General features: G+C 42.1%; 1 protein-coding gene across 1 annotated transcript in view; it reads right to left on the reverse strand.

The window, feature by feature from the left end:
• Positions 1-14,140, reverse strand: part of LOC105383039 (CLIP-associating protein) — a 50,360-nt gene that overhangs the window by 28,032 nt on the left and 8,188 nt on the right. Inside the window, exons 4-17 of the mRNA XM_048624016.1 lie at positions 13,294-13,394; positions 12,673-12,849; positions 12,265-12,389; positions 11,333-11,446; positions 9,150-9,257; positions 8,054-8,146; positions 7,190-7,371; positions 6,515-6,637; positions 6,020-6,139; positions 5,491-5,618; positions 4,908-5,036; positions 3,828-3,964; positions 3,313-3,360; positions 681-812 (exon numbers count right to left, since the gene is read on the reverse strand). Coding sequence (XP_048479973.1) covers positions 681-812; positions 3,313-3,360; positions 3,828-3,964; positions 4,908-5,036; positions 5,491-5,618; positions 6,020-6,139; positions 6,515-6,637; positions 7,190-7,371; positions 8,054-8,146; positions 9,150-9,257; positions 11,333-11,446; positions 12,265-12,389; positions 12,673-12,849; positions 13,294-13,394 — 1,717 coding nt within the window. The remainder of the gene's footprint in view (positions 1-680; positions 813-3,312; positions 3,361-3,827; positions 3,965-4,907; positions 5,037-5,490; positions 5,619-6,019; positions 6,140-6,514; positions 6,638-7,189; positions 7,372-8,053; positions 8,147-9,149; positions 9,258-11,332; positions 11,447-12,264; positions 12,390-12,672; positions 12,850-13,293; positions 13,395-14,140) is intronic.

A 14,140-nucleotide genomic window follows, 5' to 3' on the forward strand; every position in this document is an offset into this window, starting at 1 on the left:
TACAACAGTTCTACAAAATCAATAATTTATTACAATTTCCCAATGGGTATTCTTATTTTAGTTTTAGCAGTGCTAACGTGAGATTTTGTGACTTTATTGTGCCATCAGAATCGCCTAAATTGTAAGAACTTACTATAAACACATTTGCATCTTTCCCACCCCGCCTGTGCCACAGGCATTTCAGCAGATATGACTATTATCTATGCTACAGTAACTACTCACGTAAGCTGGCAGTGTTGGAGTGCAGCTTGGCGCGGCCCATGTGCGAGTACATGGCGCGGGCGCGCGCGCGCTGCGCCGCCGCCGCGTCCAGGGCCGAGACTGAGCGGCCGGCTGAATCATCCACTACTGGACATAGGCCTCTCCCACGGAGCGCCTCAACACTCAGTCCTCATCCATCAACTACCGGCGACCCGCCTAACGTCGTCAGTACAGCGGGCTAAAGGGCGTCCCACGCTGGTCTCCACTCGAGATCTCGTCTACCGCAACGGTTATCGGTTCTTCGGCATATATGGCTATTATCTATGCCACAGTAAATACGGTTACACGGGAAGAGCTCACGACCGCTATGACGACGTATTGAAACATTTTGAAGCGGGAAGATGCCTGTGCCGCGCCTTCGTCTTATGCCTTATGTGTTTCGCGTCTAAGAAGAAGAAGAAGAAGCAGTAACTACTCACGTAAGCTGGCAGTGTTGGAGTGCAGCTTGGCGCGGCCCATGTGCGAGTACATGGCGCGGGCGCGCGCGCGCTGCGCCGCCGCCGCGTCCAGGGCCGACACTGAGCGGCCGGCCGTGGGGGCTGGGGATCGGTCTGTGGAATGAAATAAATATAAATAAATATGTGGGCATATCTCACATAGGGCCTTCCGACCCCAAGCTAGGTAGAGCATGTGATATGGGTGCCGGACAGCTGATATGTCTACAAATAAATACATATTAAATAGACAAACGACAACCAGACATAAAGCAAACATAAGTGCTCATCACACAAATGTTTGCCCTTGGCGTTTATCTATTCGATTATATATCTATTCTCTCTAAATAATCTTTATTATATTGATTCTGTCATCATGACTAGCTTAATAAGGCACTGCTAGAATAGGCCTTTCCTAAGGATTGCCACATCACATCACTCTGTCTTGGGCCCGCCAACCACTACCGGCTACCTCTTGTACCAGTTTTACCTCAGCCCGTAATCATCCACTGCTGGACATAGGCCTCTCCCAAGCATCGCCACAACACTCTGTCCTCGGCCTTCGTTATCCAGCCGCCCGCTACCAGCCACTTGTCTAGAGTCGATAGTCCAGCTAACGTCTTAATTCCAACAGAAAGTACTCCAATAAAGTGACGACGAGATGGTGTAGTGGTTAGTGACCCTGACTGCTATTCCGAATTACAATATTTGTTTAAATTCCGTTTGTTTACATTACATTTTAGTTCAGACAAATTTTTGCGTGTCTTTCTTTCCAATGAATCCTAACAGCTCTGATAACCCTCCAAAACGGCTGATAACCTCCCGAAATGCCAGCTGTATCCTATCCTCGGCATCACCTCTCATAGCGACGGTTATGTGCGAGGCGGGCGGGCGCTCTTGCGACCAATAAGAACTGAGGAATCGGGCCTACTCGACAGTGGCGACATCTAGAATTATCTTTGCTCCCCATTGTAGACTATGTTTCGGCCGCATTACCTCTCATAGAGACAGGTATATGCGAGATTGGCGGCCGCTCCTGGGACGGTCTTTCGCCGGCGAAGGGAGTGCGTTCGACTCACGCCCGACACCAGGCTCTCCGTTGACGCTTTTATTGTTATACAGAGAAGACTCATGTTTACAAGCGTATCTAAATAAATGTATCTTTCTTTCTTTTCTTGCTTTTCTATCCAATTAAATTGTGTTGTTACGTTTTTGTTTATAGATGTTTTTTGTTATTTGTCAAATAAATTCGTTTTCTTGCTTTCAATTATTTCTAACAGCTCTGAAGCTATCAAAACGTTGGCCACAACTTACAGCAGATGCTGAGATTGTTCCATTTTGCCATTTTTTTGTTCAAATACTCATTTAATTTTATTGCATGTTTTTTATTGGAAAATAAATGAATTTTCTTTCTTTTTTTCTTTCAAAACCTCACAAAATGGGGAAGAAAACCAAGTGAAACTTTGGCAGCACTATCGAGTGTGCCAGGTGACCAGAAAAAATGGCGACTGAACCAACCAATTAGAACTGGGGAATCGGGCCTACTCGACAGTGGCGACATCTTTGTCAATTAGCTTTGCTCCCCAATATAGACTATGTTTTCCCCCACATTACCTCTCATAGAGACAGGTATATGCGAGATTGGCGGCCGCTCCTGGGACGCTCTTCGCCGGCGAAGGGAGTGCGTTCGACTCACGCCCGACACCAGGCTCTCCGTGGACGCTTTTGTTGTTATATTGTTGTGATAGGATAGGGGAGTGAATTTATTGTTGGTGTGTTATACGACATAATTGACGAAATTTATTTTAAGTGAATTATACGACATTAATTGAATACAGGTATGTGTTTTATACGACATAAGGGTTGATTGTAGATGTGTATGATATAAGGGTGTAAATTGATTATAGTTGTAACAAACCGTATCCAATGGGCAGCGTGAAAGAGAGAAGAGGAGTTAGGTTTTGTTGTTTTGTTATGTTAAGGTATTCGAATTGGGTCTAGACTAAGTTTTAGATTTAGATTCTTATGTGCGTAGTTCGGACGAATGGTCAAAACATAAATAAACGTATTGTGATTAATTTGAAACATAATACTGTTGAGATTGCTCATGCTTATTTCTGCATGTTGTTTTTGCTTAAGTTAAAACATGCGTGTTATTACATTTTATATTATATTTGTACAGTGCTTGTTTTATACATTTTATATATTTATGACATAATATGCTATTGTGTAAATAATATTTTATATAAATATGTATGTCAAAAAATTTATACATCTTCGCAAGATATTTAAATTTATTTATTAGATAAAAATAGAAAATTGTATTCAAACTAAGCAAACTTGTCATGCAATTTCAAAATTAATTCACTAGCCAAAATCTTATGCAAATATAGGAAGGCAGACACATAAAATGCGGTGGATATTGAAAGCAAACATCAGTCAAACTTATTTCTTTAATGCATCTATGATTTTTATGGCAAAATCTGCGCTTTCAAAATCCAACCTCAACAGATATGCAATAAAAACAGGAGTCAGTGTGTACAGTAATATACAGATAATGTAATTTAATGTGTACATTATATACTAATATAAAACCTTAGTCATAATGTGAACGTACCGGATACACTGACGGAGGGACTGCGCGGGCTTGTCAATATTCTTCTATCTGTAAGAGAAAATAACACACAATATTTTAATATCTTATCGGGATGAAACGGGTATTGGGGAGTAAAGAGAGTAGAATGGTGGGGAAAGGGAGGGAATAGAGGGGGTTATTTCAGTTTACTATACACGGGACCGTTATCCACGTAGAAAACGCCTCTGTATCGCGAAAAATACAGCGCAGTTATTGGTGGAACGCCCATATACGAGTTTAACTAGAATAGATACCACTTTATTATGAAGTATAATTATTATACGTAGCCTAGTTAGGGCAGCTTGAAAACATCCGACACTGTGGTTGTCCACTTACCCGAAAAATCTCTCAGCACAAGCTTGCTTGTGTTGGGGTCTACCAACCCGCACTAGGCCAGCGTGGTGGACTAGGCCTAAACCCTTCCTTCATTGGAAGGAGACCCGTGCCCCAGCAGTGGGGACGTGGTGGGTCGTGATGATGAAGATGATGATACGTACCATTAGCGACAGTATGCAGGCAGTCCGCACTGGCCATGTGCCGCTCCCGGTCTATCTGTTTCTGTGCGGCCGAGTCCAGCCTCAGGAATAGGGCCTCCGCGTCTTCGGGGAACATGCGGATGTACGCGAAGTACGCTCTGTGGGTAGAGAGAAAATGGCTTAGAATACTGTGTATGAACACTTTTAACCGAATTGGAAAAAAGGAGGAGGTTCTCAATTTGTCTGTATGTATTTTTTATTGATTTTTTGTACAATTATTTGTCGAAAATCACAATATTCTACCACAGGTTCAGTCGTTGACGAGAAGAAATGGCGAAATATTCCGCGCATCTTTTGAAACGAAAATTGAACTATCTCCAGCGCGCCTGCAACGCTTGAATATCGTGGCAATATAACCTCCTATTTTAGAGGAGATTCGATGATCGACAGGTATTTACGCGTATTTGTAATCAACAGCGAGGTTTTAAGGGTTTTGTGGCAATAGTTTATACGCGCTTACACAAATCGACACTTTTCAGCGATTTTCTAAACGTGTTGAAGGGGATATTTTTTTCGAAGTTACCTAATCTACTTTTGAGTTTTCGCGAATTGACACTTTTGCAGCGACCTTGCAAACCGTGTTTACGCGTATCAACGCCCTAGTAACGTGTTTCTAAACGTGTTGTGAAAGGCTTTGTCAAATAGGGCGCGTTACTAGCAAGTACTGCTAGCGCTGGCGCTCTGTTTGGTGGTATTTTACCATAGTAAATAATAGTAGTAGCGCCCGTAAACGACCGAATGGCGTAGTGGTTAGTGACCCTGACTACTGAGCCGATGGTCCCGGGTTCGATTCCCGGCTGGGGCAGATATTTGTTTAAACACAGATATTTGTTCTCAGGTCTTGGATGTGCCCGTAAAATGGCAATAGGCCCGCCCCCTATTACATTGGGACTAACATAACACTCTGGCGAAAAGTGGGTGCAGCAATGCACCTCTGCCTACCCCGCAAGGGAGTAGATTAGTACAAGGCGTGAGTGCGTGTGTGTGTGTAGCGCCCGTAACGCGCACTGTTTGAGGAAGCCTTAAATAAAAATAGCTTACTTTCTCGCGTGCGTCCGGCAATTACAATCAGCGTCGACGGCGGCGCGGCGGATGGCGTCGCGGACCACTTGTTGTTGTTTCTCCACTATGCTCGGAGACCATTTCTCCAGGATCAGGACTAGCACCTCACTGGGAAGGGGGAAAAAATAATATTACATTAGTCTCATTCTTCTCCTTAGGGCATCGGGGACCAACACTAATGTCGACCATGATTGGTCACCAAAACAACAGTATCCTCTAGTAGTAGTACGGGTGTTGCAATTTACGAAAACGCTAGAAGTTTAGGTTTTCTTCTGTCACATTATCTGTCCAAAGTTTCATGATAGTTTCCGCAAGACGCGCTAATTTATCTGCGAGAAAATGAAAACTTTTATAGTTTTCGACAAATTATCAAACCCGTACTAGACACTAGATATCAGACGACATACACTTCGTCTCATGAGCCACCATTGACAGTTATATCTAGTCTCAATTTTGGTCATCTTTTGTCAATCGTCTGACGTGAATCCTTGTATACTTGAGAATTTTTGGCCATCATCCGTGAACCGGACCGCTAGGTCATGTCGCGTGCACCGGCGTGTACCTGAGTGTGGACCGTATCTCCTTGCTCTTGTGCGAGGTGAGGTTCGCGGCGACGGCGGGCAGCAGGCGAGCGCAGTGCACGTGAGACACGATGAAGCGGACGCAGACCGTGCCCGCTGATGATACCACCTGGGGGACGAAAAAACATAATAAATCATTTATTTAATAACACTTTATTGCTCACTTAAAACACAGTTTACAAAAAATAGGACATAAAAATAGTGTACACAAAAGCGGGCTTATTGCCAAGAAGCAATTTCTTCCAAACAAACTTTAAAACACGTCAGTATAGATGCACAGCGAAAAGGGGTAGTAAGCGGGTGGCTCACTCACTACCCTTTCGAGGATTACATTCACACATTATAGCATTACATTTATCTGACAAATAAAATTGTTGCTGTCACTGTCTAATACAAACATTGTGACACGGCAGGATCAGAATGATTCCTAAGATATTAATTATCAGCTCTTAAATCAATTAAATATTTTAACTTTCCTTTATATTTAAAGGGTATTATCAGCTCTCTTACCTTAGCAGCATTCTGTATCAAGTTGATAAGCTCCTGCAGGATATACAGGACGAACTGTTCCAGTTTGTTCTTCAACACTTTGGCCATGTGCGCTATCGTGATACACGCTTCTCGGACCACCTGAAAAATATGACATGTTATATTAGACACAGTAGAAGTAACATACATTGATGTCGATTCTGAAGGGAGAAATTCAACGCTCCACTGCGCGTGCACAGTCAGGGGGTCACCCTATACTGACGAGCAACGAACCAACGAGAGCTGTGGTGCAATCCGGCACATTTAATGCAACGAGACATGTAGAGTCGTAGGTGCGCTCAGAAACTTAGTTTTTCATCATATAGGTAGGTAAGCGAAAAGGGATACAGGACCGAAGGGCCAAAAAATGGTCAGTGTAACTTCTTGAGTCATACTCTTTCAGCTATACACGATTTAATTCTTTCGGCTTACTGAACCCTTTTCGATCTGTACCCCCTGTATGTAAACCCAACACACCTGACTCCTCAAATCCTTGATGACGACCAGAAACGGCACCGACAGCTCTTTCAGGTGCGCGTAAAACTCCGTGGGGAACTGTGTGTGCGCGTTGGCTGTTAGTAGCGAACGGATCTTCTTTAACTGTGGGGGAAAAGGGTATTATTATTATTAGTTTATTTATTTATGGACACTTTATTGTTTACATAACACAGTAAACAAGTACTTTTCAAATGAAAACACAGTAAAAGCATACAATACGGACTTATTGCCAAAAAGAAATTCCTTCCAGGCAACATTTGTCGGTGGAATATACATAATTACATTCTACAGTATACAGAAAATATATGAGTTTAAAACATAAGAGAGTGAGGTAGATCCTCCTTACCACATTCACGTCTATCATCGTTGTATACGTCTCAGCGTTCTTTCCGATAGAATCGGCGCCTAAATCGGACGTCCGATTGGATTGGGAGTCGATTAGTCCGATTGGGATCTAATTGAGACAAACGTGGCACCTCAATCGGACGTCCAATTAGTCTCAAACCATATAGGACGTCCGATTAGTCCGATTAGGACGTCCGATTGGACCTCAATTAGTCCGATTGGCATGGGGATTAAAACACATGTGGCGTCTCAATCGAACGTCCGATTGGTCCGATCAGAACGTCCGATTGGTCGGTTTAAACCACTCACCGCGTCGACCCTCTTCTCCCACTCGGCGGTCTTGTCCCCCAGCAGCGCGGCGGCGTGGCGGCACAGGTCGTCGAGCCCGCGCGCCCCGTACACGGCCGCCGGGGCTGTGCACGCGAAGGCTGCTTCGAAGGCTTCCCAGGAGACCGCGCCTGCCTCGCCGGCGGATAGGGGTGCGCTTGATACTGGAGGAAGAGAGAATAGTTGTGATATGAGTGATGAAAGAGAGAGGAATGTTGGTCGCCGATGGCTGACCATCCGCACTGTTAATCACTACTGAATGTTTTAGAAAATTGCTCTTTTGTGAGAAAACTGTAAATAACACACTGTAAATACCGCATACCTACCTTCCTATACCTTCTTATACTATCGGTGCGGGATAATTAAACAGATTTAACCAACAAGAAATATTAATTTTAATAATTAATTACAGATAATTCGATATGAAACGACGACATTGACGACCGAATGGCGTAGTGGTTAGTGACCCTGACTACTGAGCCGAAGGTCCCGGGTTCGATTCCCGGCTGGGGCAGATATTTGCTTAAAGACAGATATTTGTACTTGGGTCTTGGGTGTTGATATTAATATTTAGTATCTATCTATCTATGTATTTGTGTAGATATATCAGCTGTCCGACACCCATAACACAGGTTCTGCCTAGCTTGGGGTCGGATGGCCGTGTGTTAGATGTCCCCACATATTTATTATTTATTATTAAACGTGAAAAATGTTGTCATACTTATAATTTTTTTGAGAAAGTTACGTTTTCACGTATGCATTTCAAGAACTTTACGGCTAATGCAGATGTATTGTCGTATGAACTTTCAAGTTACTCTAATCATTGTAAAAAAAATATAGGTTTACCTGCACTGGATAGTTTGGTGGGCGGCGGAGGTTTCCTATTCCCAGATGGCAGACTGTACAGGCCTGGGACTGTCCTTTTGGGGGGTTCACCGGCTATTTGTGGCAAAATACCCAAAGATTGTAACATTGGGGGTAATTTAAGAGGGGATAAGAGGAAAATTTTACGTAAATATGATAATGGGAAGAGAATTATTGTTATTAATGTGATTTAGGTGAGTCAAATTTTAAACGTGAATGTTTAATTAATTAGAAATAGTGAAGAGAGATAAATCATTCAATATTGTTTGTAGTTTGTAAGTAAATAAATTCGGAAGATAGAGGTGGGAGAGATTAAAAGGTTAAAAGGACAGTTTGTAGGCCAAGGTCCGTCCATTTGGTGATGGTGATCATTCCATAGGTGAAGGTGATCAGTCCATTGGTGATGATGAAGACGTCCACGACGAAGACAGCAGACATGTTAGGAAAGAATTAGTTTTGCGTTAGTAAATTTTTCAACTGATGTTTAATGCTGAAAATTTATAAAATTATGATAATGATACGTATCATTTGTGATAGGGGGTCAGTCATGCTTAAATTATTGGTTTATAATTAGAGTTACGTTATCTGAGGAATAAATTTGTTGCTGTCACTGTCAAATACAAATATTCAGACGCGACAGCATCACTGTTATTCCTCAGATAACCCTTATCTGACCATTGAAAAAATTATGGTAAGAAAAGCATAAGTAAGTCAACATGTTAAATAGTTGCCCATCAGTGGACCTATGTAGTCTGATGATGATGAACAAGACCGACAAAGATAAAGAAATATTTGAATAGTTGCTATCCAGAGAGTCAAAAAGGTAACAGGTCAGCATGTGCTACGACCACAGTGCAGGTTTTCTGCTGGCCATTTTAACTATCCTCAGACGCCCTCCGTTTCGGTAAACTTCTGGAAGTCTTTTTTGATGATGATGATGATGATGATGGCACTGACCTGGCGTGGAGGCGCCGCTGTCGGGTCGGTATCGTCATCTGTCGCTTCACGGTGCGGGATACGAAGTCTGTCTCGTCGTTGTTTGTTATAGACTGATGATGATGATGATGATGGCACTGACCTGGCGTGGAGGCGCCGCTGTCGGCGTCGCGGCGCGGCGCGGTCGGTATCGTCATCTGTCGCTTCACGGTGCGGGATACGAAGTCTGTCTCGTCGTTGTTTGATACCGCTGTGAAAGAAACAGGTCATAATTATGATACAGTGTGATTCACCTTAACTTCTCAAGGTTAACCCCCGAATTTATACTGCTTTTTGACAATTTTTAAAATAGGTTTAAAATTGAAGTTGTGTTGTGTGTAAAGTTATACGAATTTCAACTTTTTTACTGACGTAAAGAGTCGAAACTAGTCAGTTTCAAACAAAATTTAAACCTTTTACACAAAGCTAGTACGCAGAAATCATGTATACTCTCAAGTAAAAAAAATAGTTTTCGGTCCAGAAACTATAATCGTTTGCAATAGAATCCAACAATCATGTAAACAAACCAAATTGTCACGATTACTCCGTAATCACATACATTTGACGAGCAATTATGATCATAGTCTGATTTCAACGAACGCACCATTGTTTTTACATTATCTTCAACACGGTTTAACTTGTATTTATAAGTTAAATTTGTTAAAACATTTGCAACGTAAAAATTTCGAATGACTGTCATGGAAATTTATAAGAAATATAATGGTTGGTACAAAATTTTTACTGATGGGTCCAAACAAGATTGTGGGACCGGTGCTGCATACTATGATCACAATTTAGATATTGGCTACAAACACAAAATAGTATCGAATGTATCCATAATGACAGCAGAGTTGGTGGCGATCTCAACAGCACTCTCTTATGCCTTGAATTTGCCAGCAGAGAAAATAGTTATCTTCTCTGACAGTAAAAGCGCTATTCAACATATAGCTCGTTGCGCCTCTGGATGCAGAGGTGTATCTGTAGCATATGAAATTTTAAATAAGTTAAATAGTATTAATGTGTCTAACAGAAAAGTGAACATACAATGGGTCCCTTCCCATGTGGGAGTAAGAGGTAACGAGAGAGCTGATGAGTTAGCCGGACTAGCCGCTGTCGATGGTGTAATATATAGTATCAAACCAAGCTACTTTGAGGCACTACCTACAATAAGGATGAAATGTTGGAATTTATGGAAAGAATATTTTGATGTTAAATCTAAAGACAAAGGCATTTGGTACAAAACTATACAAAGTGAACCCCTCAAAGTACCTTGGTTTGCAAGTATAAATATTAGTAGAGAAAATGTTATTGTTGCTCACAGACTGCGTTCCGGACACTTGCCATTAAATAAATTTGGTTTTTTGATGAAGAAGACAGAATCCCCCAATTGTGATCGGTGTGGTGTGATTGAAGATGCCCAACATCTAGTAATGGAGTGTGTCCGGAACCAGGCCGACAGAGATTTATTATTTAAGTTACTTAATATTAATGTTTTAGATTTAGGAGCCATGCAATATATTCTAGCAAGCCCACAGTCTGAAAATTGCAAGCTACTATTTAGTTTTGTTAGATTTAGTTTAAAGTTAAGAAATAGCTGATTGTTATCTTGTATTAGGGTATGATGGGACTGACATGTTTCTACAGAAACCAAAGTCCCCAAATAAAAATAGATTTAAAAAAAAAAAAAAAAAAAATTTCGAAGTATTTGACAAGCTGTCATCTTAGTTTTTTACTCATCGAACTCTATAAGTCATTGAAAAGTTAGTGTTGTTCGTAATCTGAATTTATCTTTTATTTTTAATTCAATAAATTATTTTAATTTAATATTATTTGAATACAATAAAATAATTTTTCAAGAGCTTTAATATAATTAACCAAAACGAAAAAAGGAAGAGGAAGAAATGAAAAAGCTCGACGGCATTTTAGACACGGCAAGCGATGACACAGTGGTTCCATTTATAATTACGGTCACCGGCGACACTTCTGATAGTGATGATGACGAAGACGAAGATTTAAATTTGTTTTAATAAACACTTTTTATATATAATCAGTTTTATTTTATAGTCTATGGCTTATATATTTAATCTAATTAGAACACTATGACATCACTATGGCCATAAACAATACGCTGTCAATGTCAGCCCGCCATATTTGTTTACATGATTGTTGGATTCTATTGCAAACGATTATATATACAGTGCTACACCATGGGTACGTTCAGGCCTTTGTAGGTTGTATACTTTCAAAAGACGCACAGTCGTCATCGTATAACACTTGTATATTCACCTGTGGGTAACAGCAGGCCAGCTTCCCGCGCCTCGTCGAACCGCTGCTCGAGAAGCGCCATCTTCTGGGCTGGGACTAGCTCTTTCTTCTTCAGGTCTTGCCGGAGTCTTTCACCTGAGGAGATAGGAGGAGGAGGGTTAGTTATTTCACATAATTTATGAAGAGGATCTATGAACAGTGGAATCAGGAATGAAGGAATGGTATAGCTTCGTTAACTATTCTGGACTATATTGGCAACTCTTATTCTGTCAATAACATCGCTGTGTAACGCAGATCGTGATATAGTGACAGTTCTATCGGTTAAATTTGATCTTACCTCATGCGCTTCAAAACTACCTGAAGCATGCTCGAAGGAAACTCTTTTTAAATGGAGATGAGCCACAAGAATTTGCTTATTTATTTTGGTGACCCCGACGTGATACGACCACATCGATTTCACAGCCAATTAATGCTGATTTTTTTTAAGCGCGGGCGCCGCTATTCGTACGCGCTATGCAGATTAGCCGCTATTCTTGTATCTATCGCGGTATTCTTTCGTGAATCTAACTGTACGTGATCCAACGCCCACCAACAGTGGTAATGCAGCGACTCTCGACTATCGCAGTCTCCCTTTTAAATGGCAAATCCTTTTCGTATTTTCATTGTGGTGACTCCGACGTGATAAGAATACAACAACTCACCGACGTGTCTATAAACGTCCACCAACAGCTGCACGGGTCGCTCAGCAGCGCCGCTATGTTGTTACTAGTCACTAGCGTTAGTTACTCACCGACGTGTCTATAAACGTCCACCAACAGTTGCAACGCGACGACCCTGACGGTCGCACTGTGATCGGTCAGCAGACCCTCAAACTCTCACTTTTAAATGGCATATCCTCTATGTTTTTACATAGTGGTGACCCCGACGTGATTGTCATGTTATATTCTACTCACCGACGTGTCTGTAAACGTCCACCAACAGCTGCAGCGCGGCGTCCCGCACGGCCGCGCCCGGGTCGCTCAGCAGCGCCGCTATGTTGGGCACCGCCGCGCGGAGTTGCAACTCTTGGGCGCCGTGCCTGTTTGGAAAAATAATATTTTAAGTTATGCTCGAAAGTAAGGCACTCTATTGGTGATAAAAGTTGAAAAAAATACGGTCTCTTCCCTGGCGTGTAGAGCCTTGTGAGCTAGAGCCAGGGTGAGCCTCGCTCATAGACTCTTAGGAGATTAAACTAATCTATACTTCCTGATATTGTTTGACACAATCTGTCCATTGAACAGACTCTTGGGAGTACCATTTAGTCATTTACTCAGCTTCAATGTTTTATTTTGCATCGTCTATGTAATTATAAGTATACTCACGCCTCCAATAAATCACTGATAGCGTGCAAGGTCTCTTCCCTGGCGTGTAGAGCCTTGTGAGCTAGAGCCGGCGTGAGCCTCGCTAAGAGACTCTTGGGAGGCGCGCAGCGATTGGCTGCGAGTGTGGACACGCACACGCGGGCCATGTGGCGCACGCCCTCTTTAGTGTCTGCTAGTCTGTTGAGGAGAAAAGCATCGGGTTTTATTTACGTTGTTTCAATGTAAAAAGTTTGGGCTTTCGCCGCCAACATAATGTTGTATCGCACCCTGTCATAGTACTATGAACAATAAGCTTCATACGTACCTACCTAGCTAAACACTTATTTATCTTGACAAAGTAACAAAACGCCTTTTATTATTTCGGACGTAGACGGTCCGTTAGTTAAACTAGGTACAAAACTTTAAAGCTACTCATAAAACCGACCGCTATTGACAGACAGGGATGGAGAACTGGGGTCTAATTCTCGACCGTACGCCTTTCGATTCGTCATTAGTCCAGTTTCATTTCAAAATGGCCACTATTTTTATTATTTGAAGATAATATATACCCAGGTACCCTGTACTTTGTACCATAACTGGCGGATCACAGAACATGATAAGTCCAATAATTAAAACAATTACCTGTCAATAATATGCGGCATGACACTGGGCACGTAGACGGAGAAGTCGGCGCCGAGCCGCTCCGCAAGCGCCGCCACCACCTCCAGCCCATTCTGCGCCACCTGGTGATAGAAGTTACATAGTTACAGAGTTACAGAAGGAATCAAGGCATGTGACGATTTTTACCATCACCGATTTGCTCCGGTCCGCCCCGCTGTGAGCCGTTCACTGGTCGAGGATCGACCGAGGATGTCTCGCCATTCTACTCGGTAGGTGTAATATGGTGATATTATTACTTTGTGTATTCCGGACTCGTTGTAAAGTCCACCAAAGGTTAATCATCAGTGGGACGATTAGGGGTTGATCTTCTTAGCGTATCAGTGATAAACACTACAGCTAAACCAGTATACGAGTTAGCAATCAATATTTTTTCGTTAGGCTGTTATCACACTGCCACGCATCACCCTGCATGTTGCGTGAATGCGTGTTCGAGCGCTGCTTCACGCACGTTCATTGAGATCACGCACATACAAGCGGAGAAACATTGATATCCGCACGTATGTACAGCTGCTGTGCGTGTTTTTGGAAGGGCATGAAGTGTGTGCTTGAAAATGGATCTGGTAATGAGTCAGGGCCGTAGTGAATACACACCTACGCGCGTGAGTGCATAAAAAGTAAGTGCGTTGACATGCAGTGTGAGAATCGCTGAAGTAAAATATTTTGGGGAAATGAACATACCTACAAGTCACACAAATGTTCATGAAATAAATCGAATAGACATAGACATAATTCGTATTGATGCGTTTTATCTATGCAATTATATTTAGATTAGGTCACAGCAACACCGGAAGTACTTAAACCATATAAG

The sequence above is a fragment of the Plutella xylostella genome, chromosome 2, assembly GCF_932276165.1.
Source record: "Plutella xylostella chromosome 2, ilPluXylo3.1, whole genome shotgun sequence".
NCBI classification, from domain to species: Eukaryota; Metazoa; Arthropoda; class Insecta; order Lepidoptera; family Plutellidae; genus Plutella; species Plutella xylostella.